Here is a 24,637-nt window from a genome sequence, read left to right on the forward strand (position 1 = left end):
GAAAAAAATAGGGTGAGGCCACTGATTGGTCAAACACACTGGGAAGGGGAAAGACACACAGATGGACGTAATCAGACATAACAAGACAGGGGAAACACACAGGAACACAAGACAAACACAACAAACCCACCAAATTAAAACAAAACCCTAACCCCTACAAAACTGAAACTGATCAAGGTTTTTCAAAGCATTTTTAAATGATTTTTTTTTCAGAATCTTGTTGGACTGTACACTCTTTTTTCTCTGTGCATTAGTCCTCTTCAGGACTTAGACAGTAGCTGTGTTTTGTTGTCAATTAATGGAGTTCACTGACTTGCGTCTCCCGTGATCCTTGGACGACACTACAATATGGTAACGTGTCAAATACAGCGGCACCCGTGATGATTTATTATATCATCATCATGATCCATGTCGCTAGCGACAATTGGAGACCCAGATTTTGCACGACTATTTCCATAGCATAGTTTCACAGGCTCTCTTTCAGGTAGCCTGGCATCAACAAGGGCTATTCCACTTCTTGTTCTGCGCTGCTTGCTGTTACGGCCGGCTATCAGGTGAAACCAGTTGTCTGGGAAGCTGCAAAAATATTTACTTTCTTAATAGGCCTCCATGTATAATGCCTGCCCTCCTAACCTCCTTGATTATAGTTCTTTTTTTTTTTGCCCCAAAAATTGGTGAAATTCACGGGATTTTAGTTTTTGCCTTCAAGGCCCATTTGGGGAAGCGCATTGGAATAATATCTGTAATTAAGTGAAGGAGATGGACTTTTTATACATTTAATTATTTTTTCCCTACGGCCTTTCAATGCACTCAATGTTACTTAAAAGTCATTAAAAAAAATTGTGTCACCATAATTAAAAACAAAATCTTCATTCGTGTCTCATCATCCCAGTTGGTGACCCTTGTTTTATTATGCTTTAGTATTATTGTTTTTGGTTAATCTGCAAAAAAATAAAAAACTATTATTGATTTGTAGATTTATTTATTTTTCTTCAAAATAGTCCATTTACGTTTAATAGCGTAATAATTCTTGATGATCGGCCCACCCTGCACCCTGCAAAATGGATGCATCCATTTAAGTGCATTACCCGGTAACACCTTAAATGATGCAATATGTCCCTAGATAATAATTTCACCAACAAATTATCCATTTACTGGCTCTCCTGGGGGGTGAGATTCATTATCCAATTTAGTGTACTTGTGGAGCCAACGATATCAGGTGATGGATGTGGAGTGTCCAGAGTGAGGACAGTTTTACACCAGACAAATAGAGTGCAGAATCTTTTGCCACCTGTCTGTTTGGCTATAATTTCCTCTGATCCCACTGTGCACTTGGATTGGATTGCCTTTGGGGGGGAATGCAGGGTGAAGAGGCTTAAGTTGTGCAGTCATTGTACTTTTGTGCTCTTCTTGTAGCTTAGTGATTCATGGGAGGCTTTTTAGGCTAATGATGAAATATATGACGTTGTCTGTGGTTTAAACGAAAGCAATTAACTCTGCCCCAAGAGTTCAATGCAGATAACAAAGTGGGTGCTGACATAATGGACCATTTGTTTTGTGACTTTGCCTTGGCCACATGTCGACTCTTTCTGTCTCTTTTGTCAGGGTTATTGTCAAGCCCGAAGTGTAAGACTGTGCTTTATTATTTCAATAAACTGCCCGTATGACAAGAGCTAGGGCCAGTGGCTGATGCGTGTATCCACCCGCACCTCTCACATACAGTTCATGGCCACCGGAATTATACTATTCCATTATACTTGAAATGGAATTGCTTCTGTATGCATATTCAGCTTCATTCCCAAACACCATATTTGCTAAATGAAATGTGCACATAAAGAGAGCAAAGGAAAGAAAGAAAGATTGAAGGTGGGGATGGGCGGTCTTCCTATAGATGTGTTCTTCGTCCAAAGACGGTGGTCATCATTCGTCGAGGTGGCCTCAGACAGCGCAGACAAGCACAGAGGATAAAAGACCATGAGCGGGGGCCGTGGAAGTGGTGGTGAAAGATAGCTTGCTCGGACGCCACCAGTCATCGATCACCAACAGCCGCTCTGCAGACCAATCCTGAGAGGGAAACGTGGGCAACAACAGGGGATTGAATTGTTGCAGGAGCAGGTCATTGTCAGACCTGATGGCACAACTCATCAGCCATCACTTTCTTGTTCTCTGTTGCTTCTTAACTTGAGAACATTATGCAAGAGGCTGGTTTCCACACTTATTGCCTAGCAGTAGGAAAAAATGTTCTTACTCTGAAGGCTTACTGAGTCTTTATTTGCTCTTTCTACCTGTATGTTATGATGTCAAAAATATTGCCTCATGTTGCCAACATTAAACCCATTACAGTCACAGTAATATGACAACACATTTTTTTAACCTCGGGGTGCTGATCTTTTTCTCTATAAATGTGCACTTTTTGTGACCTTTAAAGTGTGTCCACTGCTGGTATTATAGAATCCTCTGCAATTCCATTTACTCCGTCGGCACGCTGTGATTTGAGTTTTTCTTCCAGTCATGCCTTCTGACATGGTCTGACTGTATTGTCATTGGCTGACTTTTCAGTCACTAACGCATCATTGAACAGAATAAACTGCATATTAGTTGTGAAGTGCTGGTAAATTTCATTTTTGAGCTTTTTGTTTATGTAAACAAATACAAGTATTAGGCTAAGTTATGGTAAATGGTACTTCATTTATATAGCGCGTTTCCACTTTGCAAGGCCCTCAAAGCGCTTTACATTCGACTACTGCAGATGACATCAGCATCAGGAGCAAATGGGGGTTCAGTATCTTCCTCAAGGATACTTCAACGTGGTCACAATGGCATGGGATCGAACCCACAACCTATGAGTTGGGAAACGACCACTCTACCACTGAGCCATGAACTATGTCCTCTAAAAGTGGTAATGGCAAACCATGCCATTTCCATTGTAAAGGTACTGTATAATGAATTGCACATTTTTACATGAATTCAGGACGAGAAATTAAAGGAAAAAATGATATCAGGCAGTAAAAAATTTTCCTGCAAACCTCTTCAGCCTCGATTAAAAAAATAAAATAAAGTAATAACAACGTGACAAATTACTTATCTTCTAAAATTAGTCCTGTCAGTGTTCAAGTGGTGGTAAGGCTCAAGTGCAGAAATGAAGTCTCTCTTGAGTGGCGCACACATCACCAGGTCCATTTTGAATGCATGAATGAGAGCGAGTGCCGTCTTCCAATATATCCGTTGCCATATTTGTCTTCATTGTCGCTTTTATACCTCTTAAGGCACTCAAAGGGCTTCACGCTAACTTTACCTTCACCTACTGATGGTGCAGCATGAAAAGCAATTAGGGGTTCAGTAGCTTGCTCAAGGATACTACAGCATGACCAGAGGGGCTGGGGATTGAACCCACAACCTCTGGGTTGGGAGACAACCACTCTACTACTAAGCCACGCAGGCTAACTTGTGCATTATGTCACGGAACCTAAAGAGGAAAGTGTATAAAATTAAACTAAAATTGCAAATTGTCTTCACTTATAAGAACACTGTATATACTATATTGTTATGAATTGACGGCAGATAGTACTGTCTTGCACAGCAAAAACTAAAATCTTAAGGAAGATATAATTTCTTAAATTTAACCTAAAATTGCTTATTTTGATTTGACAAGTTATTTTTTTACTTAAAATGAAATTGTCAGGCGAGATCATTGTGCTTATCAAAGATACTTATTACTTAATTATCTTATTTGATTAAGCAGTCTTGGCATTGAGTGAACAGCCAGTTTTAAGTACTGTGAGGCTTAAAACAAGCATTTCCCACATTTTAAGATAACAACTAACCAACATCAAAGGCCCTGAACTGGGGTTTCATAAGTTTTCTTATTTTAAGATTTTGCATAATAATTAGTAATAAGATAAATTGGGAAAAAATACATGTGCAATATGGTCAATTTCGTTATATTTACAAAGGGCATTTTTCCTTGTTTCAGTACCAGCTCAGTGGTCTAGTGGTAGAGTGCCTACCCTCAGACCTGAAGGTTGTGGGTTCAATTCCCGGCTGGGTAATGACAAAAAAACTGGGACCTGTTACAGTCATGCTAGGTTTTCCAAGGGAAAAAAATAGGCATGTGTTTTAAGAAAATAGTTCTATTTATTACAGCTTGAAAAAAAATCGACGTCACTTGTTTTTAGTCTGAAAATACTATTTTCAAGACCGCAGTGTTTGATGTGGGCCTAGTATTATTTTCTTATTTTTCCAAATCTTACAGGTAAATTTAAGTAAAATTTTCTTGTTCTGTTGGCAGATAATTTTTCTCATTTGAAGTAATAATTTTCTTATTTTACTATATTCTTTTCTTAAAATTTCTACAGTCCTTTTTGCAGTGTGCTCGCTTATAACCAGGAAATTTAGTGAAGTTTGTTGCTGCATAAACGCCTAACCCTGTTGGCCAATCAGATGAAAGTGATGTCTCGGCCCTCCTTGGCCTACTTTCTAGAACCAGGTTGGAAGAGGTACTAAGGAAGGGCTTCATTGTAACTGCATGGCCCTGAAAAAGTGACATGGAAAAGTAACCACACAGGCTGGAAACAGGCTATTTCGGGATGGAACTTGGAATATTAATGTAAACATTTTTTAAAAAGTTTAACGACTCGGTTTAATGGAAGAGTGTGTTCAAGTATTGAGAATGAGATCCTCTTTATTTAAAGAACATGTTTGCATATGTCCTGTTTGAACCTTTAGCATCCATCTATCCATCCATCCATTTATCTATCATCTGATACAATGGCAAATATTTTTTGTCTTTTTACCTCCACCTTTTTTTGTCTGATATTTGGAGACGTCATGCAAAATTGGTCAAATTGACAAACATTTCCGTCTGTTATTTTAATGACATCAGTTACACTTATATAACCACCGTGTTGAATAATAATTCCCCCGGATGATGTGGTGAATCATTGTCACTTGCAGCACACGGCATTTGATTATTTTATTCATTCATGAATATTTGTGTCCTGCTGTTAAAGTGGAAAAACATGCTCAGATGCGACAGCTTTTGAGAAGCAAAGCTTCACGTCCCTGAAAATAGTAGACGAGAGGGTGACATCCTCTGACAAAACACCTGTGATTGCTGCCATTGTCCGGATGCTTTTGCCTGCTTCCTGTGCCACCTAAATGTTTTTCTTCATTGGACGTCGTCTTGTTAAAGCCTCTTGTACAGGCTGCAGGATAATAGAGCAGAACGCTTGTGAGCAGAGCACTTCATGTTAGTCAGTATGTCAGTTAAAGGGACGCTCCAGGAAATGCCACATGAGATGTCTCACTTCAAAGAAAACAACCACAATCATCTCTTTTCCTCAAATACAACAATTAAAGTTCTCATCTACTGAACTTTAAAAGGCAAAAAACATGTGATATGTGTTCACAACTTATATAAGCATGCTCTTTAATCAGGTTGTCTGCTGCGAGTAGAAACTAAAATCTCTTTTGGCGGCTATGATTATTGTTGTGTAATCAAGATGTTGCTTGTCTAAGGATCAAATTGCAGCCCACCTTGCTTTCAATGGGGAACTGCTGAGATTAACACTCAGTCCCCGGTCCTAGTTGATGACAAAGCATCACAAACAAGACCCTCTCAAGGCTATTGCTGGTAGCTGTGACACTTTAGAGAGTTTAATATGGATATTTGTACAGCAAGCTCTCAACACCTTGAAGTCATTCAAAATAATTTCTCATTGAAAGTGCCGCACTAAAAACAAACTCATAACACTACATGAGCCATTATTACGTGTCAAATAAAAATGAGAGTAATAATTTAATTATCATACTTAAAGTGGAAGTCAACCTAAACATTTTCTTTACATTATCCCACTCGTCTAAAGACCCTGATTAATATTGTGTTTGTGGAATATGAGTTATGAAGCAAAATCCACCTGTTTTTATCCACTTCAGGGGGCGGCCATTTTGTCACTTGCTGTTGACGGAAAATGACACCACAGTTGCTCAGGGCTCAGGTAACAACCAATCACGGCTCTGCCTGCGAGCGCCACATGACCAAACTTATGCTGCATTCGAGGATGGGCGGAAGTCGGACTTTTTCAAGTTCAAACCTGGAAGTGTGTACACACACGCCCCCTTGAACTCGGAAATTCCACTTGCGAAGTCGGAAAAATAAAAGTATACCCCGACCTCACCGACGGACTACAATTGACGTCACTCTACAATGACGCACCTTTGGAAACACAGACCGTTAAACACGGAATGGTTAAACACAATTTACTTGAGTATAAACTATAGATAGCTTTCTTCAGTCATAAATATTCGACATAACTCCACGTAACACAACATACGCGACAGTATGCCGCTATCTCCCTGCATGAAATTATACGGTGAACTACTAAATTGTATGGAATGCTTATGAAATGACATAAAAACAATAAATGAAGCAAAATTGCAAGAAGGAAAGTTTGCTGGAGGTCAGAATGAGTTTTGAGGACCAAAATAAAAAACAACTTATCACTATCCGCCATTTTGGTTGTTTACTTTCGCCTCAAACACTTTCAGGTCGGAACTGGGAAAAACCAACTCGGATATATCCAACTTCCGACCATCCTCGAATGCAGCATTAGAATACAGGTAGCCATGATTGGTCGTTAACCTGAGTCATGGGAAACTGTGATGTAATTTTCAGTCAACAGCCAGTGGCAAGATGGCCACACCCTGAGATGGCTGATTTGCTGCTTAATCAATTTTCCACAAATGCAACATTAATCAGATTGCCGTGTTTAGACTAGAGGAGGTACATACAAGATTTTACTTTCAAGAAAATTTGGGGGTTGACTTCCCCTTTAACTTCCCCTTTAATTGCTATATGACGGTTTTGTGGAAAGACAGACTTATTACAGACTGCAGTGTTTGCATTTGTGTGGGAATTCTGACATCACTCATTAAAGTGACAATTTTTTTGTTGTAATATTTTGACACTGCTCCCTCTTCCCAAAAAGGACAAACCACTACTGTAGTTAATTATTTATTGAAGCTTTTTCTAGTAACATTCCAACTTTATTTTCCTAACATCAATACATTTTCAATACATTTTATCAGACATTTTATTAACACCTTCATCCACATGAATATTTATTGGCCTGAAATCAATGACTCATAACCTAATAAAGTGGATCACCGGTTTAGGACAAAGTTCCATTAAAAATATAAATTTTCATAAAATAAGGACCATCCGTAATAGATGCCCTTTCGAACTGGCTTCAGAGTCCTTTTTCAAAAGAAGAGAGTCATTTGCTAATTTTTTACCCCCAATTTGGTCAACTTTATTAGAGAATGGAGGACACACACCTCTGAAAAGGCTTATATCTGGAATTGATAGCCAGAAAGTACTGTACCATATATCTTAAATCCCTACCCCATTCTTGGATGTTATGGATGATTTGAAGAGCACTCTGCGTGGCTGTGTAGCAACACAGCTTATCACGCAGCAAGGTCCCATGGGGTGGCGCTGGGCCAGTGTGACACCCATCTGATTACACTGTCCCAGTGCCAAGTGTACCACCGCGGGGCCCTTTGTAAGGTCAGAAACAAGGTCAGATGAAGTCTTGTCACTGCAAATGAACGCAACTTATCACATCAGTAGGATTGTTTCAAATGTCAATATTGCCCATCCATGTTTGATCAATCAAAGTGTAATATTGTGAATGTTAATTGATTTGTCCACTTTTCAAGGCTGGTTTCTATGAAACAGGGTAAATGGGTGTAGTAATATCCGTAAGTTAATAAGTTAAACATGCCAAAAAAAAGTAAGTCCCTTGGAGATATAAATAGTAATGCTGCACTATGTGGTTAAATGATTCATGTGCAGCACTCTCTTCAAAGAAACGATGCTTAGATATTGGAGCTCAAGGCTTTTAGCTACGTTGATATATTGACATATGTGTACGTATGTTGTGTGTGGTTTATTTTTTTGTCTTTCCTGCATGTCCCATGGACCTACTTACGCGGTTAGATGGTCTCTCACAACAGTAAGAGCTTTTTGTTGTTATCAGAGTCAACCATTGGCGATATTATATTGTGTGGTAAACCTGATTGACTGAGAGGTAAAAACTCTCCCATAGACACCAATTACTTGTGATCATATGCCCTGGATTAAATCACACGAGGTAGCTGATGCATAGAATAAATGTACATTGTTCTGTGATAAATGTGAAATATTAAGTTGAATTGTGTTATTACAAATGTCTTCTATTATAAAGACGCCCATGACTTCAAACTGTTAAAGCAATTATTCAAGGGATTTTTTTTTCCAATGGGTGGGTGGTTGTGGGAAGAGTCAGAATGAAATCCATTAAACCCTGTAGTCAATTTGTTGGAGTCTTGCTACAACATAACAGCCATCACCTTTCCATCTGTGAAAAGTATTGATTGTAAAAGTGCTTAGTACAATTGTATTTCATAGAATTAGACATACACACAGATCCACTCTCATAAACATGTCAGGCCTGGCGTATGTGTGAAGGATGTGCAGTGGAGTTTTTTGCATGGAGGTCATGGCAGATTTGAGTCGTATTTTTCCGTGTCCCCTGTAATTAAAACAAAACCAAAAACTTAGAAGGGCAATTAGGCCTTCACTACTTACTGTCTCCAGCAGATGGAGCACAATAAGTATTGAACATTTTTTGGACATAAATCTTTTTTTTAAATAGTTAACTTAACTGCTATCTATTATCTTTGATAACATGAACGATTTTCTGTAAAATACTATAGAAAAAGGTGACAGTGTACTGTGATTTATTGTTCACTTCCTGCAGGATTAACATATGAGCCATTATTTTGTGGCAAAATGTTGGTAGGTTATTAGCTTAATTGGATATTGATTTTTTTTTTTTTAAGGTCTGATAATAAATAATTAGAATAAAAGCAAAGAAACCCCATAAGATGAATTAATTTATTTATTCATTCATTTGCAACATGTTTTTTACAGTTAAGTATTTTTAGTTCGTGGCAACAACAGCAAAACAATAGTATGTGTACCAATATTTTATTGAAATGTACATGCTTATGTCGTTACGCTTTAAACAGTCAGCCTGCTGCTGAACTGCGTAGCACAGCTGCACTCCACTCCGCACAGCAAAAGTGCGTGCGTGCGTGCGTGCGTGCGTGCGTGCGTGCGTGCGTGCGTGCGTGCGTGCGTGCGTGCGTGCGTGCGTGCGTGCGTGCGTGCGTGCGTTGACGAATGTTGTTCCTCTTTAGGAATGTGTGGACTGTCTGAAACTTTTGACAGCACCAGCGGGGCTTTGTTCCAAACGGTGGATGACCGCGGCGTTTGCAACACTTCCAAAAGTAGTTCTTAGTGAAGTTTTGTAGTAGTTATGGACTACATACTGTCGATGACGGGCAGCGGCGCGAGGGCTGTCAGGGACGTGATCTCCCACAGACTGTGGTCAGGATTCGGCCAGGAGGACAACGTCGTTTATGAGCCGGACCTTGACGCGACAGTACTAAATAACAGCACCGTTCACAGCAAAACAGGTTGGTGAGACGCTACGCTTTTGTTTTTAGTAGGTACGAGAACACTGCCCACGACTGCTTTCGCTATGCTAGCACGTCAACGTGTACTCGATCTACACTATCCAACGCGCTTTGGACTCCCTTTATCTTATAATTAAGTCACTAATAATTTTGGTCATAAGTTTTATGACAACATTATTAGTTGGAGCTAATATGTTGCTTCAAATGCAGTGCGTGGTGATGTTTACAAGATGACAACTTGTTGATAGTTGCTTCCGCCAACATAATATTTCACTTCGGTTTTGAAGGCAAGGACTGTACATAATGCCTGAGTCTCGCTAGCGTGATGAACGTGTCGTGGCCTTTTAAATTGTGCTACAACACCGTTTTGTTTTTTTGTTTTCTCCATCTGTTATGACTTATGTCAGTAGAGTATGTTGACGCCAATACCAGTGAAGTTGGGATCCAAAGCGTTAAGCAGTGGCGGTTCTAGACAGTTTTGCCTGTGGTGGCAAGGGGGTGGCAGGAGGTTTATTCGGGAGGATGGAGGTTTACTTATAACCCCCCAGCACGCACACACAAACACTGCAAATGGTAGAGAATATCGCAAATGTGAATTAAAACAATGAATATTCTGTTGATATGTATCTTGACCTACGGAAAGTGTTAGTTGCGATAAATCACTAACAATTACTTGAAAAAATGGAGAAGTATGACAAAGGGTGTATCCTAATCATGGGTAGAAAGTTATTTGAACAATAAACCACAATAATGTTTAAATATTAATATTGGCACGTCAAAGTTTCCAAAGTTCACTGTGGTGTGCCACAAGGATCTTTACATTTTCTAAACTCAAACATGAATTCAAAAGACTTGTGTTATGAATATATGCAAATAATGTTTATAGCATAAACTCAATCTCTTCCTCACTACATGCAAAAGTTCTTTGTAATTGAGGAGTCTCAATATGTTATAGATATTTTTGATGGTGGTAAATGATAATTTGAATACTGTAATAATGGATTTTCTTATTTTATCTATTTATTTATTTATTTATTCAGTTTTGTGTTTATTTACATGTTCAAACTAGTAGCTGAGTGTGTAAATATATGTGTAGGTGTAAGAGAAAACAAAACAAAAAGAATATTGGCCACCGGCCAGGCTTAATTAAGCTTTACTTAAGCCTGTGCCTTTCTGATGCCGAACAGTATGTTTGTTGAATATTGTGATGAGCATGTTGTATAAATGTACTACTGTTTGGTGACATAATGAATAAAACACTATGTTATGACAAAAATTGTTTTATAGCCATCCATGTTGGTAAGATTACATTGAAGTAATCATGCACACACCATTGTGTAATTATTACCTATGAAATATTGGTTCTTTGGATGTTCTGGCATTTGCATTGTTGGATTTCCTCAACAGAAAACCTTGCATAAAGAAAGATTTCATATTGTGGTGATCTTGAATTGCACAGGATATGGTCAGAGGCACCTTAACTTGCCTGGCGCAGAAGCTCTTGAGCAAACATTAGCCAATAACTAATGGCAGAAGAGCCTAATAAAGTGGAAACAGGCGGGAGTAACTAAACAGAACTCAGTATAAACAAAATGACAGTACAACACATTGGTAAAACACACACAATGTCTAGTGCTGCTACGACGTTGCATGAACCATAAACAAATATTTCTTAACAACTATTTACAAAAAAAGAAAATGCTGCTAGGGATGCTGGGAAGTCCACAAGTGTGAGTGTTGTTCGGGTCAAATTTAATAAATAAAATTGGCAATGAACATAATTAAAAATGATTGAGATTATAAACCATCCTAATATTTTCTCCCTAGTGTGCCAGCCCTTTTTGCCAGCAATTTGCTGACTGTGAGACAAGCCAATTGACAAGTTACAATGGTTGCACTTCTTGCCCTGTTTGTCATGAGGACACTTAACTGTGCCATTTAGAACATTTTAAATCAGCTGGCAGTGCATGCTCAAACTCCATGCAGCCTGTGAGTCGTGTCCCCAAGACCTTTTCACATCAGGGCATTTCTCCAAGCTAATGGCATCTTATTATTACTATTGTCCAACCTCCAAAGTCACACATGCTTAAGCCTAAAATCATTGTCATGCATGCATGCATGACATGAGATGTTTGCAAAATCTCTCAGTTCTGAACACAAAAGATGACTGTGCATGTAACCCTTTCTTTTGACTCGTTTTCCATATATAAAGTGGGACCAGTTAGAATGCAGGGAGTTCATAGAAGAAGAACTTGATCTCAGACATGATATGACAAATCTACCCTGTAATGGATTTACTGTATTTCCAGTCTAATATAATATCAGTGGACTCTCTGACTGAACACAAGTTGAGATGTCACTCTCAAAATGTATTAAACACACAGCTGTTGTACAGGAAGCTTTGCTATTAGCTGGCATGATTGTATTCTGCACTTGATTGTATATAAAGGAGTATGAAGTTCATGCAGCGTTATCAGGCTCCAGAGCTCACTAGCAGACAGGTTAATTGCTCTAATTACGACAAAGATTAATCAGATGCATGCTCTGCTGCTCCTAAATGCATGGATGGTATTCGGGTTCATTGGCGGTGCCTGTGTAGAAGTCTCCAGCAGAAGAGTTGATCATTGGATTGTTTATGGTACCTATGGACTACAGCCCCACTGGTAGAAAGAATGAGACTAACTAGTCTGTGTGGTTACTGAGTAAGCAGGGAGGACAGAGACTCGACCAATTCCATTCACTATTGTACAAGTTGAACACTGATGAAGGGTCGCAGTGTTTCCCGCAGATTTGAAATCTACTTGGGTGGCTGGACTCCATTGAGGGGGGGTGGAGGTTTCCGGAAAAAAATTGTGACATTTTGCACTACATATCGCACATTGTAGTGAAACATCACTCAGTGACTCCATATTTTTTGTACTTATTTTCTATTAAAATAATAATACAAATAAAATAAGGCTGTCATATTGGATTATAAGTGGAAGAAAATGCATCGGGACGGATCGGACGTGAATACACAATCCCAAAGCACAAACTGCAAGCATAAAGTGCACAAAGTGCTTTGCGGTGGTTAAAGAGAAAATATTATTGGATAATTATGGCCGAAATTAATAATACTTACCTTATAGAGAAGAAAGCATAACAATGAAAAACATCAGACACTTTAACCCAGACGTCCACAATCCATTCACATACTGTGGCGTACCTTGTCCAGCTGGCACTGTCTCTCAATTTGTTTTGGTAGAGTGTGTTTGCCTTCTCTAATTAGGTGTGTTTCCATTACCCTCAGTTTTGCGCAAAAGGCAAGTTACGCAAAAGCAAGCTGGTAATGAAAACAGATGATTTTCGAAAAAACTCTCGAATATATCACCAAAAAGTTTTTACGCTCTTGTGATGTGGTTTTTGAGACGTCTCAAAATAGAAGTATTTCGCAAAAGTGTAATGGAAACACTTTTTGCACATTCCCTGTCGCCATGTGACCCCCGCCCGGTCGAGGAAAGGAAGTAGGAAATACGGGGCCACTCGCTTTCGTGTCGGAGTTGCCTCTGGAGGGGATAACAAGTCTAAGCACAAAGCGATTCAGTTATGGAGCCAATATGCCGCCGTTCAACGCACGTCTCATATTGTTGCATGAGAAATGGCCGATGCCCCGGGCAACGAGCAAACGAGCGGCATACGGCGCACGTCGTCGTTGAAATCCATCCGTCTGCACCATAACACGAGTTATAAACGCACGCACACACACCAACGCCATATGGCCGAACCCGCCCAATGAAGGGAGGGAGATGTTTTTAAAGTAATATTAACAACTCCGGGCGTCTGTCTTCCGTAAACATCATGAGCACCTACTACAGAACTGCCAGCTCTTCAATGGAAACACCGGCAAGTCGAAATAGTACAATATCGCTTTTATTTTTGCGAAAAACTGTAATGGAAGCGCAGCTAGTGATCGCTACCATGCTTCTCGCAACTTTACTTTAAAAGCCCAGTTTCAATGACCAGTTGGAGTTCTTTCGTTAATCCTCCCGGAATGATGGCAAGCCTCAACGTTGTTTTCTTGCTTCTTCCCCTTCCGAACCATGGATTAAAAATGTGGAATTATCTTGCGACTGCTCTATTCGCATGTACAACCGCGTGACTGATAGCTTGCAGTTTAAATTGCGCCTCGTAAGCATGTCTCTTAGCTGATGCCATTTTCCGGAGTTTCGTAGCCAAACCGATGTTGTTTCGCACAATGCAAATACCGTCAGCAGTTTGTTATCCGTTCCTGCTCGGTCTCGGCCGGTGTCTCTGCGGATAGCGCTCGGCGGCTGCACGTCGCCAAAAAGGTGGGGTCTAAACGGGGTAGGCGAAACAAAGTACAGGAGGGCACACTGCAATTTGGCGTTTTATTTTCTCTTTTTATTCACTTTCTCCTTTAATCTCCACATTCGAGTACTGTACATACAGCTGCAACTCTCTTCTGCCTTCTCCCCTCCGTCCACCGCTGTACCTGAATACAAGCCAGTAGCCAACTAGCAACAAGCGTGAACCAGCCCACCAATCAGAAAGGCGCGTTGGCACAGCAAAATTTGGTTGGAGGGTTCTCTTGAAGGAAAACGTCTCGGTGCACACATAAGAATCCCGTCCCGCCCAAGTATTAACATGGTGTGGGAATGGCTAGGTCGCTAACCAGGGTCATCACATGGTTTCAGTTCTGAACACCCAATCAGTGGAGATCACAACTCGACATCTAAGGGATTAACATTTGGTTGAATTTGTATATATGCAATCTTTATTCTAACTCTAGAGTACCGAGTATTACACTATAGGTTTTCCGTACATGAGAGCATACCCTAGAGAATAACAGTTAAATCCCAATTCCTTAACAGGATCTTGTGCTTCTCTCGCTCAATAAGAAGATCTGATAATGCAGGGTTGTGTTTCCCATAGCTGAGCTCATCACTTTTGCTATTTATTGGAGATGTAACCTGAGAGTTTAGTGTTGCTGCCGAGACTCTGCGTTGCCAGTGCTGCACAAGTAAACACTATAAGATGAAGATGCATTTCTGTACCAAAATGCTGTGCAGTACAAAAATATGTTGAGTTCAGTCCTGAGGCAACACGTTTATTTTCAATGTGTTGTGTTTCACTTCCAACAAACAAACAAAAGAAGTTCAACTTGTATGCTATAGCCTAGATCTCTTAACGCACATTGGAAGGGCCAATGTCAGAAACGTCTGGTCTTAGGAGAACAAGAGCACAGTGAGTCCTATTTTCAGAGTAAGAAAACGTTTGCATTACTTTTGGGAACTCAAGACCCAGTGTCTGGGGGAAAAGTAAAAGAGGCACACAATCAAGAGTTGCTTAAACACATGAGCAGAGGTAGGAAACCCTGGTCCTCAAATGCAACTGTCCTGCCAATTTTCGATGTCTCCCTCCCCAAACACAGCTCACTCAAATGATCAGGTCATCAGCCAGCTATGTGGATACTGAAAAAACGATCCTGTTCATCAAATTGGTGGAGGGAGACACCGAAAACAGGCAGGAAGGACAGTGGCTCTTAAGGACTAGGGTTCCCTACCCCTAGACTAATGTTTCAACATAGAGTGGTGGTTAATGGTTGCTTGTATTTTCAAAGTCAGCGCAGCTGTTTACCAGGAAATTTTATTACGCTTGATTTTTAGAATTATAGAAATTGCTGCTTTGATATGCCAACACTGTGCGGAAAGTACCGAAAGCTGCTTATATGACCCTGATATTACTATACTTGATTGGCCAATGAACTCACCAAATCTGAGCCATTCTGTATGGGATGTTGTCAGAAGGAGGATTAGAAACACCCAATAACACAGACAAGACGAAGGCTGCTATCAAACCAAATTGGAGTTCCATAACGCTTCATTGCCACAGGCTGATTACCTACACACCAGACCACATTGCTGCATTAATTCATGCAAAAGGGAACTTTAAGTAATGAATTAAATGGTGAGGTACTCAGGCTTTAACACTCTCTCCTCATTTTCACCCACTGATTGAGGATCCAGCATAAGGAGCAACATGGGCTTCAGTATCCTGCTGAAGGACATTTTGACATGATCTGGGGCAGAGCATCAAACACCTGATGCTTCTGTGTACCCACATTAGTATAAATTCTTGATATATTTCACTCTCTGTATGTAGTGAATGTTTGAATTAAACTACAGAAATAAATGTTTGTCATGGTATTTCAATTTCAATCAATCAGTCTATTCAGTTAGACTATAATCACTCTTATGTCTCCTTTACTCTTGAGCTCAGCCCCCCCATGCCCCAGCTCTGACTTTGGCCTCACAGAAATAACCGTAACACCAAATGTATGAGGATTCACAGTTAGAATGCATGTGACAGTTAACTCAAGGAATAGGAAATTTATTTAGTATGGTTGAGAGACAGGCAAACAGAGGATTTTTAGGATAATTTGTGTAATAAGCAAATGTTCCCAATAATACACGCACAGAGAACATAAATTGTTCTCCATAAACCTATGGATTTGCCTTGATACAATACTTCCTCTTCCAACATTTGAACTTAAATGTGAAACTGTCTTGACTTACTTTTATTAATCACATTTTATATTGCCAACTAGTCCATTCATCAATCTCTTTTCTATACCTCTTCTGTTACTGCTTCTGGACGGTATATGCTGTAATTCAGTCAATTGTGTTACTAAAAGCAGTGACGTGCAAGTCACGAGTAAGTCACAAGCAAGTCACAAGTCAATTTGTCTTGGGCAAGTGAAGAATTTAATTTGCAGGTTATCTCAAGTCAAGTCCAATAATAAATCAAGTCCCAAGTCAATTCACATTTTAAATGGCGGTAAAAAGGTGCTAAACTAGTGAAATCCCAATTACCCTTTACCTTATTATTGCACTCGAGTCTGCATTATCTGGTCTTCAAAGATATACAAGATCAAACAATGATATGAATTGGCCAAGTTATGTACAGTATTTATAAAACCTTTCAAGATACTGCACACCAATATAACACCATTTCATAACACAACCTCAGAAATAATCTTGTACCGGTAGTTTAACGCTGCACTTTGTAACAATTTTCCCCAAAACATCTTTACAATAGCCTTTTTATTTGACCATTTATGACTAAAACGTTTTTTAAGTAGTAGATTAACACTTTAGCTGTTCATAATGGAAATTCCTGCAAGTCTCTGGCCAATAGTTTTCAGACTGGATTCGGGTTTGAATTTCCCGTCCTCTGTGGATGTGACGTCATGTGCGTATTCTGTACGTGAAGAAGCGAAAATGCAGTTTCATTTTTCAGCCACAGGTGGCAGTAGCAATTCGAAATTCATTTTTTTGCGTTCAATAGCTTTAATATCAGAGTTAACTCAAAATGTATTTTACACTCCAAACAACTTCCAACTTTTTTCACCCAAAGTACCTGTCATTAAGACTCTCAAAACCCAATATTTTGTCCTTTTCCTTTAACAATTTGCAATTGAGAAATATAGACATTAGAAATTGTCTTGTCTCTGAGCTTCATACTCATTCCACCAAGGTACTCACCATATTTCATCAGATTTATAGTTTTCCAAAAGTAAAGACACTCAGGACTGGTATCCCTCCTGCAATTGCCAACATAATTATATAATTGAGAGGGCATAGTACTCCTTTTGACTGATTAACAGGTTAATCCTCCAACAAGAACAAGGCAGTACTTTAGATGGAAGTAGCCTGATTTACATGCAGACTTTTTTGTCATTGCAATTTTAAATTATTCAGATTGGAGGTCTCTGGTCAACTTTTTTTTATGTCATATGATCTAGTCCAATCTGTATGTGAGGCTTTGTAAAGTGCTTAGACCACTATATGGTGTAGATAAAAGCGTAACGTGCCATATGTGCCATTACTTTCATCAGATCAGCCATTTTATTTACAAGGATACGTTAGAGACACAGGCTTTTCAGAGGCAGACAGACAGAATTCCCCAAAGTGGGATATTGCTGTGTCTGTGTAGCCATTTGCATGTCTGATGTGGGCTCCTGCAAACAGATACCATAATTAGATGCATGGCAACATCCTCACTAGCGGTTGGTGTGACCCATACAATATGAACGCATCAACCATCATGCCTCCTTTTCACCTCTGAAACCTCAGAAAATGTACCGTTGTGGGTCAACCCCCAATTATACCCTATTACTAACGTTCACTTCCGGTGTCACCATTATGTAGTGAAGTGTAAAAAAAAGACTCTTAACATGGCACTCGTGCCAGCCTCTATAAAAGCACCTTTCTATTTCGGTATTTTCACAGCTTTCTCCCAGCTCACTGTCCTGTGTGTGAAGGGCGGATGTAGAAAGAGGGTTTAGCCGACCCTTGAATTTGTGGGCTTCCAACATATCAGAAGGTGTCACAAGCATAACGCCGCCAGCCGTGACCAGACTGTGAAGTGTCACACCCAAGACTCGCTGCCTATGCCATTTTGTGTTCAAATAAATGTATTAATGAAATTGCCAAGAATCTAATTATGTTAATGCAGCAACCTGTATCAGCTATGTGGACACGAAGTTTGGATGATGGCACATATTAAGTCTCTCTGAACTGTTTGGCACCAATCAACCTGGGATGCAGCTTGAATGTGGGTACAGTTTAATGAAATGGGCATGTATTTTGCTGTAATCCTGTTAGGAAACTTAACAAGTGAAGATTAAAACAATACCACTTCCCCTGATATACACTGCATCCACTAAATGTAAACTTTTTTCACTCATAAGGACCACTGCACATATCGCTCATACTCATACAAGAGAGAAAACAAAAACTGCAAACCGTCCTGTCGGAAATAAAGACGTAGAAATAGTACAAATTAACACTTGAAAAATGCTGCGATGCCACCCGGCAAAATATGTACAACAAAAATAAGATGCAGAATCTTAGAATAGTCAGATTTCTTCAATGTCGTCCTGCTCACTGAAGCCTTTGTCTTTGGAGACAGGTGAACGGTATAGTTCCGATGATTGGGCCTCTTTCATATGTGGATATAGATTGGATATGCATCCGATGCAACTGCAGTCTGGACGCTCCGGTCATCCCATTTGTACGTCATCAAAAGGTGACTAGTACATTGTTCGACAAGACAGAGAAGGCCAAAAGCAATCGCGGATGAAGCAGCAGAAAAGAGACTATAGCAAAAAGAAGCAGCTTTAGAATTGATCAGTAAATGCTGGGACCAGTCAGTTTAAACACAAACACCTTGAAATTACTACAAATGTGTCAGGAATGAAACCTACAATAAGGGCCATATTTATTTCAGTAACAACAATGCTGCACCATGTGATGTAAGTGTTTTGTGAGCATGCGTGTCACTTGACAGGCACATTCTGTTGACATTAGAAGTTTCAGTAATATGTATATATGTAATATATATGAACAAATACATAAAAAGATCCGATTTTACATACAATCTGAATTAGGCATTCCACACTGCAGTGTGAATTCAGCCTTTTTCGGCATAGTGAGGGAGGGTGAACACGGTATTGCAGATCTGCATACTGATCCAACCACTAAAATGTGAGCAGTTAACACTTCATCAGGAAGTAACATGACAGCTGCTCTATGTCTCCTTTTGCTTCAAGATACTATGGCTGAGTCATTTTCTAAGTTGAAATTCTGTTTGAGGCACGCAGGTTTGCCCCATTCCTTCTAATGGCAAGTTTCCCTTCAAAGTTCGCACCAGATGTGTTTCTATGACAACAGATGTACACGCTGTCAGAATATGAATTAAGATGAGTGTGCTAAATTACCGGTAGCAGACCTAAGTATAAGCATGGCATTTTGATTCTCAGAAACCTTTGGAAACCATCTCGCAGAATAACGAATTACCGTGAATATATGGGCATGATTATTCTACATACGGACATTAACATATTGACACGCGTCACTCACACACACAATTTTTAAAGTTTCTTATTAACTCCCATCCCCAAATCGTCATTGTTCATTGTTTTTATTTAAAAATCTAAAACATGGACAAGATGTCCTAATACATACATGCATACATTTAGAGCTGGGCACTTCCCGTCGTTGATGACGGCCAACTTTCGCCGAGTGCTTGACGACGCGAAGCCTAAAAACACGAAATAAGAGGGACTGTCTGGCGTCTGTACTCACCTCAATCGATGGACGTAAACGTGCATCAGTCTGTGCTCAGTCCTTGTACTTATTAGAAGCTCCGCGTCATTGTATACTTGGCGAAAGTTGGCCGTCATCATCGATGGGAAGCGACGGGAGGTGGAGTGCCTCTGGAACTGGAACACTCCCGAATCTGATGACACTCGACATTGATGACAAAACATGTTTACATGTTCACAAAGCACATTACATAGTCATAAGTGAAGCTGTATGCTGTTAGCTAAGTAAATCAATAATAGTATTTAACCCTCTGCACAAAGTGATGGCATTCAAAGCGCCATCCGTTTGCTGTACCCGTAATACTGTACACACTAGGGTCGTGGGTGAGCTTGGAGCCTATCCCAGATGCACAAGAAGCAGGCGAAACCCTGGACTGGTCGCCAGCCAATCATAGGGCATATATAGACAAACAACCATTCTTGTGGTTTTTAACCTGGGTTCGATCGAACCCCTGAGGTTCGGTGAGTCAGTCTCAGGGGCTCAGCGGAAGGGCAAGACACACACCCGACCCTCTTGGCTTATCTGTGCTGCAGGAAATTTGACGCTCTCAGTAGTCGGCTCTTGACTGTTGTGATAATGTTTTTTAATTTCTTTATTATTGTAATTACCTTTGTGCTAACTATGTCAAGTAAAAAAAGAAAGTGGTCAGACAAATATGTGCAATATGAATTTACATAACGGAACATAGATAGATAGATGGATGGATGGATGCATGGATGGATGGGTGACGATGCGTGACATCAATTGCAAAATGAACTTTTATCCTAGTCACAAGTTTAGCCGTGTATGTATTGTGTATGATGTTTAAATAGCGAATTGGTGGAAGTAAGATTTGTTTGGAAGGCTAGTGGCTAGCAAAAAGCTGCAGCGCATGGCATACCGCTGGACTCTCAGCTCAAACTTTCGTTCCTACAGCAAGCCGAGTAAGTTCCAAACAGTGAATGCCGTTCGCCATTTCCCCCACCCGTCTGTGAAGCTTTTTTAAACTGCCCGCGATCGGAGGACACGATTCGTCAGTTCGTCCCCACCTCCCCGCATGTAAGCTTCAGTAGCACGGTCCCTCTCACATTAGTACACTCTCTCTCTCTCTCTCTCTCTCTCTCTCTCTCTCTCTCTCTCTCTCTCTCTCTCTCTCTCTCTCTCTCTCTCTCTCTCTCTCTCTCTCTCTCTCTCTCTCTCTCTCTCATTGTAGAAATTGTAATCCCTCGGAGTAATCCCCATTTTTAATAAATGTACCTGTAATTTGATTACATGTTTTTTCTGTAACTACATGTAACTGTAACGGAATACAGTTACATTTTTTATCAAGCAACACAACTCACACTAGTATCAATTGTATAGTGGCATAAATAACAGTAGTAATATTGCGTCACGTTAACAATAATAATTACTCAGTATAAAAGGTAATTGACCTGGAGTGGCTAATGGCTACAAAATACAATCTTTAACAAGCCACATGATTTTTGTTTGCAGACCTCTTCTAGGCAACACAAATGTTAGTCATGATTAAGTGTTAACCAGTGTTAGTACAACACCTGTGCCTTGTGACTGTGGCCGAGAGAGAGCTTTTGACTCCCCAACTGCTAATCTAAAAATAACAACTAGGGTGGGATACATAACCAGCAGGCAGGAAAAACAAGGGAGCAGAGGAGAATCTGCTGCTTGTATATTCTATCAGACCATGAGGTAATGTTAGTCATCTTGGTGTTTATTCTCATGCTCCCCCGTGCTTATTTTGTCATTGCTATGTACTGTACGGAGTATGACAACTGTAAATATAGCAACCATGATTCCTCTTCAGCAATATGAAAAACAAAAAGAAACCAATGTTGGCTTGCTGTTCCTTACTCTGAAGAAATTTAAGGATAAATCAATTTAATAAATATTGACCACCGTACATTGGATCATATGACTCCACACACACACACACACAGAGAGGCATGAGGTCACACATTGGCAGCCTTGTGTTTTGTGATACACACCAACTCTTTCATTGTCCGTGCAAGGCATTGAGCATTCATTCATTCCTCTCACACTTGACTGTGTGTTTTTGTAGTTGAAGCCATTAATGAAAATGTAAATCACGCTTTGCGGGAAACAACAATAAAATAGTTTGCACTATTGTTTGCACTCTTGTTTTATTTGAAAGAATAGCAACTTGTGACCTTATCTCTTAGACTTACGCCACAATGCTAAAGATAAAAACTTAAAATTAATACATTAAAAAAAATTACTTCTTTAGCTTGTTCATGCCATTCCATTGCATTCCACATCATTCCACGTTGATGAATATCTATCATTTAGTAGCATTCCACGTTTCCATATTTCTCCAGAAATGGCATTTTCTGTTTGTTTTGATTAAAAATTGTGTTCCAAAAAGTTCACGTTTAGTTTATTCAAAAATGTTAATGCTGTTCATCCCACCATCTAAAGGGTGCTTTGGCATTTCAGTGCCTGTGCTATTGAGTTTGACACCCCTAGACTGTGGACTTAAGACAAATTGGAATTCACTCCATCACACTATTGACAACAAAACCTTGGTTGACGAAAAATTAAAACTTTCAATATGTCCCTGAATGCAGATGGCTCACAAGAAACAACCATGAGGAAGAGTCAAAAAGATGGCTTATAGAGGATATTAGATCCTAACCGTAGATTCTGTGTAGTTGAATAGAATGTATGCCATGTTGTGCTCAGCCGCATGTGTAAATTAAATGGTGAGGTTTAGTTTTAAGCCAATAACGCCCTCACCATGTGTAAATATCTTCTTTGCATCTGTTGATGAAGAGCTATTATTCTCTTTCACACAACATATGTCTTATACCCAGAATACCTGTAGGCCTGACCTGGGCAAAGTACGGCCAACGGGCCTGCCCACAGTCCCTGATAGGCCCTTGCAGTGAAGTGGCTGAAGGCGGCGAGTCGGTGACCCTGGCAGTACGATCCCCTATTACAGAAGCTGACTCTAGGGAGATGTGAAATGTCACCTCTGTGGTCGTCCTTCTGAAAGGAGTTGAATTCTCTTTCACTCTGGAGTTACCCTTAGTGGAAGACCAGCAAGTAGTTGTTGGGATACTTGATAACCCTGGCCTCGGTTCCTGTACAGTATGTTAGGTGAGCAAGAGGATATCCTCTCTCCAACCTTGGGTGGGGGGGGGGACAGGTCTTGCCTGTTGTTTGTGCCTGTGCGCCAAACAGCAACTCTTTAATACTAAGGACGAACGATTATCGTAATATGATACGCGATTTGCTAATTGCAAAGGCTGCGTTTTCACTGGTTGGAAGTGGAGCAGCGGGGTTCAGAGCAGGCCAACACATTAGCGCTTTAATTAAAACTGCCACACTTGGTGTGCGTAAATTTTGTTGAGTTTTCCATCTCACAAGTCCTTGAGTCAAATATTTGAATTGTTTGATCTTTTACAAGTTAAAAAAACAACTCCCCACTGGCCTCATTCACTCATGATTACATAGGAATGTTCGTACTTTACATACAATTTGAGCGTATATGCAGAAATCACCATCTTGATTCACGACCATTTTTTTTTTTACCACTGTTCTGTACAGTATGTTGATCAGAATCGGAATTCATTCTATAAATGATGGCACGTGCTGTGCCAGCAGCGCTCACATTTGTATAACCCACATACCTATTTGCCCTCAAAAGGGCATTGACACATCTCAGCTAATAAGATGAGGTTTAAATGGTTGAAACAAATCTATAACTTTTTTGGGGGGCACGAGGGGGATAGAAGGCTCCAAAACATTCACAATTTCAAGGTTTAAGTGGAGAATGCTGTACACAAAACATGCATAGAAAAAATTGATTATTAGCCGAATGAACAAACAATGCATGAATGCACTAGCTGTTAGAATACATATAGTATACGGTTGCAAGCAGCTCGATGGATTTCAGGGTGCACAATCAAAGCGTACTTGAGCAGCCTGCTCTTGAGTGACAGCTGCCAACAGACAAACAGCACAGTAGATGCACTCTTAAACTGTAGTACTGTACATACGCACATACATGCACTCGAACGGAACAAGAGCAGAAGTGACAAGTGCCCTTCTCATGGTCATTTTGTATAGCTAATTAGCAAATCCACAATTTAAGAAATTAGTGTTAAATTATTAGCATTGATATAATATATTGTGCATCGTGGGTAAAATATGTGTTTGATGGGTTTTTTTTTTTTCAAAAGCTAATCCATCATTTGTGCGTATGTATGGACCGAGAGAAGGTTCTAAATTTGTACGCGCAAATTCAAGTGCGTGGATTTTGATAAATCAATGATTTACGCACGATTTGAAAATGGTAGTGGTCACATATTAAGAGGATAAATTTGTCTGTGTGGCCGTCCAATTTCATGAATGAAACTGAACAGAGACGAAAGGCTGTTACTACTCATTTAACTGGTGAAGCGCCACACTTCTCAGTTTTTAATTCGTAAGATGTTATGATGTTAATCCTACTTTTACTACACTTAAGAGTGTTTTTGCGACTGGAGATCGGTAAGCTTGAATTTTTATATATATGTATATTTTGTTTACTTTTTGTTTACTTATCTGTCTCTCAAAGTTCAGTGCATTACACATATCACGTTTCATGAAACACACATATATTGAAGTGGTAAAGGCACAGATTTGTTGCGTTATTGTTGTAATCTGCAATTTAGTTTGAGATTTATTACTTTTTAGTCTATGCATAATGCCACACAGAATTTTGTTGTTGTGGTAAACGCTTACAAGACTGCACGTCAAAGTATTTATTTAGTAAGTTTGCGCCTGTAATTTTTTTGTAGATAAAGCTTGCCTTTGTTGAATCATTTAAAAAAGGACCTGTAAAAAAACAAAAAAAACAATCACATATTAAATTGGAATCTCCATTTTGATGAGAAAAAATCTCAATTGTATTATTTTCCAAAATGTTCCCTCCTACCGCGTACCTG

At 39.7% G+C, this 24,637-nt stretch overlaps 1 protein-coding gene across 8 annotated transcripts in view; it reads left to right on the forward strand.

The window, feature by feature from the left end:
• The window catches only part of oxr1a (oxidation resistance 1a), a 163,966-nt gene that overhangs the window by 98,314 nt on the left and 41,015 nt on the right, over positions 1-24,637 (forward strand). The window contains exon 1 of one of the 8 annotated variants that reach the window (XM_077575840.1): positions 9,243-9,522. The exons of 6 other annotated variants lie outside the window; for them this stretch is intronic. In XM_077575840.1, coding sequence (XP_077431966.1) covers positions 9,363-9,522 — 160 coding nt within the window. In that variant the 5' untranslated portion in view covers positions 9,243-9,362. Of the gene's footprint in view, positions 1-9,242; positions 9,523-24,637 lie in introns of those variants that run through there. One more of the 8 variants, XM_077575844.1, reaches the window with a different exon arrangement.

The sequence above is a fragment of the Vanacampus margaritifer genome, chromosome 9 (genome assembly GCF_051991255.1).
Source record: "Vanacampus margaritifer isolate UIUO_Vmar chromosome 9, RoL_Vmar_1.0, whole genome shotgun sequence".
NCBI lineage: Eukaryota > Metazoa > Chordata > Actinopteri > Syngnathiformes > Syngnathidae > Vanacampus > Vanacampus margaritifer.